This window comes from Populus nigra, chromosome 11 (assembly GCF_951802175.1).
Source record: "Populus nigra chromosome 11, ddPopNigr1.1, whole genome shotgun sequence".
NCBI lineage: Eukaryota > Viridiplantae > Streptophyta > Magnoliopsida > Malpighiales > Salicaceae > Populus > Populus nigra.
The window spans coordinates 8,077,417-8,081,034 of NC_084862.1; the positions used below are offsets into that span (position 1 = coordinate 8,077,417).

The window sequence follows — 3,618 nt, forward strand, 5'->3', positions numbered from 1 at the left end:
TCTAAAAAAACATATTAATTTAATCAATTAAAAAAACACTTTTATAAAAGCATCAACCACATTACCAAACACACATTAAAAAATAAAATCTTCAGATTTCCATTTCCAATTTGAAAGAAATCCAGCAAATGTTTTCACAAAATACTGATTATTCCTAAACAAGAGTTAATATATTTTGAAACACAAAGAAAGGAATAAAATGTGGTTATTTTGAAAAACTAGGGAGCAAGGAAGAAGACTCCTTTCCATATGCTAATACAAAAATCCAGGGGGGTGGGGGGGCGCTTCTTTCCTTCTTTTCTCCTCCCACACTTTATTTCTGATGCTATGTCTCTCTCTCTCTCTGATTATAGAGCCACCACAACGGTATAATAATAGCCAAAAAGAAAGAAAGGGCAGCCCATCGTCAACATCACTTACATACATTGCACTTGTCTCACTCATTTTGGTCTCCTCTCGAACGTTAAGATTTGCTAAGGCTAGTTGTTCCTTTCTTTCTTTGCTTCAAAGGTAATCAATGTTCCATGTATTCTTTTTCGTAATCCTTGTAAGATCTTTTGTCTCTTCATCTGCTTACTTTTCCCATGTTTATCCAAATGTTTAATCTTTTCATATCCTTGGATATGGGATTTGTTGTTTTGCTGATGTCAATCAAACAAAATATATAAATGGGTTTTGATGCTGTGTTCTTACGTGTTCTTAACGAATGAATTTCTCTGTTTGAATTTAGGTTCATTCTGTTTCTTCATTAGCGTACCGCCATCTGTATTCTGTCAAGTATTGGGTGAGTTTCAACGGTTCTTTTTTTCCTTTTTTCCTTGTTGCTTATGTTTTCTTTCCCTTTAATTTATGCATTTCTCTTGTTATTGTAAATCTTAATTATGATTTCTGAATAGTTTGCCATGTTTCAAATTTAATGGCAAATCTGCATTTAAGATTATGAACTTATTCACTAGATAGTTTAGGAATTCATTGCTTTTAATTTTGTTTGTTCATTATTTTCAATTTGGTACAGGAGTTGGTATATAAAAAGTCATGGAAAGCTAGCAATGGGGTTGGGTAGTTTTACTCTAGCTTGTTTTTGTTTCTGATTTAGGATCTGCATTGCAGCCTTTAATTCTTCCAATATATTGGGTCTATCTTTTGGATTTTGACTGGTTAATATTCTCACTGGATGAAACTATATATACATTAGACATGGATGCAAAATGAAGGGACCCTTATTCGGATCGGAAGTTTTATTCACTTATGCTTAATTTTTTGAATAATTGCAATCTGGGCTTTCTGAGCAACCATGCATGCATTGATGGCACCGTTATTCTATAAATAGTACCTGACTTGTTAATTCATATTGTTTGTGGATTTGGCTGTTGACAATTTCTAGATCCCCTTTATGATTTTTTGATTCTCCAATCAAATGATTCTGATATGATATTCATTTCTTTTATGCCCGAGCAATGAACTTACGTTTGTTATTATTGTTCTTGTTGCTAGCTTGGTGTTCCATCTCTCCCTTCCAGCACCAAAAGAAAAACAACTGGGAATGCAGAAAAATGTGCTTGATCTCTGGTAATTCATGTTGTGGAGCTTGTGAAATTCAATTGCCATTTAGGTTGCGCTTATCCATCCCATATGAGGTTGGATACTCAACACTTGACAGATTCACAGTTGGGATTCGAACGGACAAGGAAATCAGAAATAGAATTGCTGTTGTTTTGAAGCACTGCCTTGGCGCAGACGATTGAGTTTTTAAGCTCTAAAGATTCCCATCCTGTGAATTATAATTTATAAATATAGTCTATTAAGATTTCTTATTGACAATGGAAAATAAAGGGAATGTGTTGATGGAAAGGTATGATTTTGGGAGATTGCTTGGCCAAGGAAACTTTGCTAAGGTTTACTATGGGAGAAACCTGAAAACTGGCCAGAGTGTGGCCATCAAGGTCATTGACAAAGAGAAGGTTCTGAAAGTAGGACTGATGGATCAGATCAAGCGAGAGATATCTGTCATGAGATTGGTTAAACATCCAAACGTACTGCAACTATACGAGGTTATGGCCACCAAAAACAAAATTTACTTTGTGATAGAATATGCTAAAGGTGGCGAACTCTTTAATAAGGTAGCAAAAGGGAGGCTCAAGGAAGATGTTGCGAGGACGTATTTTCAACAGTTAATCAGTGCAATTGATTTTTGTCATAGCAGAGGTGTTTCTCACCGAGATTTGAAACCAGAAAACTTATTACTGGATGAGAATGAAGGTTTGAAGGTGTCAGATTTTGGTTTGAGTGCTGCTGCTGAGTCTAGGCGTCAAGATGGTTTGCTGCACACAACTTGTGGAACTCCTGCATATGTGGCTCCTGAAGTTATTTATAGGAAAGGCTATGATGGGGCTAAAGCTGACATCTGGTCTTGTGGGGTGGTCTTGTTTGTTTTGCTAGCCGGTTATCTCCCATTTCATGATGCAAATCTGATTTTGATGTACCGAAAAATAAGAAAGGCAGAGTACAAGTTCCCTAACTGGTTTTCACCTGAAATGTGCAGGCTGCTATCAAGGATGCTTGATCCTAACCCAAAAACTAGAATATCCATCACAAAAATAATGGAAAATTCCTGGTTTAGAAAAGGATTCGATTCTAATGCTGTTACAATTAAAAATGAAGTTACTGGATTGGATCCTTTGGCTGCTGATGTGACATTTGATTCTTGTGAGAATGATAGTGCTCCTGCTGAAGCCAAGAAAGAGATGAGCCAGCCTACCAGTTTGAATGCCTTTGATATCATATCTCTTTCATCTGGATTTGACTTATCTGGTTTGTTTGCGAAAGATAACCAGAAGAAAGAAAAAAAGTTCATATCAATGCACTCTGCCTCAACTATTACATCCAAGCTGGAGGACATTGCTAGGCTTCTGAAGCTAAAAGTAAAGAAGAAAGATAGAGGGCTGTTGAAGTTGGAGGGATCGGAGAAAGGTAGGAAAGGGGCGTTGTCCATTGATACAGAAATATTTGAGTTCACTCCATCTTTTCATTTGGTAGAGGTGAAAAGTTCTAGTGGTGATACCCTGGAATACCTACAGATACTGGAAAATGGTATAAGACCAGCTCTAAAGGACATTGTTTGGGCATGGCAAGGTGAGTAGCGGCAGCAACACATACTTTCTTCCTAGTTATGCCAGCATTTTGAGTTATTGTTTTGTTGTTTGAATTTCGAATTTTAGTCATAAATTTATTTATTTGGGACCTGTCACGGCCTACGTGTGCTTGTAAACAACCATCATTCAACATTCTTAGTGGTTTGGTGCTCAATTTATTTTCTTTATCATGTTTTCTTAGAATTTTGCTTTCATCATGGATATTGCTGCTGCTCCCCGTGCTTCTTCAAACGAGTAGATTATATAGGGCTTCACATTATTGTCACCACTGCTTGTGTTAATGCCGAAATCGCAGTGTTTTTTGTTAAATGTAGGGTGGCTGTGACATGTATTCAATTTGGTATTATTTACATGAGGACCTGTTGACGGTTGTTTTGTAGTCGAGGACTTGAACAATTGAGTAGCAGGCTGTAGCCTGTAGGGTAGCTTAACTGCTAGGATTCCATGTTTTTACACTCAAATACTT

At 36.7% G+C, this 3,618-nt stretch overlaps 1 protein-coding gene across 3 annotated transcripts; it reads left to right on the forward strand.

The window, feature by feature from the left end:
- The first annotated feature begins 202 nt into the window (after nt 1-202).
- Nucleotides 203-3,319, forward strand: LOC133668417 (CBL-interacting protein kinase 18-like). Of its 3 annotated transcripts, none has more exons than XM_062088258.1 (3): nt 203-547; nt 731-784; nt 1,495-3,319. In XM_062088258.1, the coding sequence occupies exon 3, from the start codon at nt 1,821-1,823 to the stop codon at nt 3,138-3,140; it is 1,320 nt and encodes a 439-aa protein (XP_061944242.1). In that variant the 5' UTR covers nt 203-547; nt 731-784; nt 1,495-1,820; the 3' UTR covers nt 3,141-3,319. The 3 variants fall into 3 exon arrangements, with proteins under 3 accessions (XP_061944242.1, XP_061944241.1, XP_061944243.1); XM_062088257.1 differs by having other exon boundaries at nt 203-510; XM_062088259.1 differs by lacking the exon at nt 731-784 and having other exon boundaries at nt 203-510.
- Nucleotides 3,320-3,618: the final 299 nt, after the last annotated feature.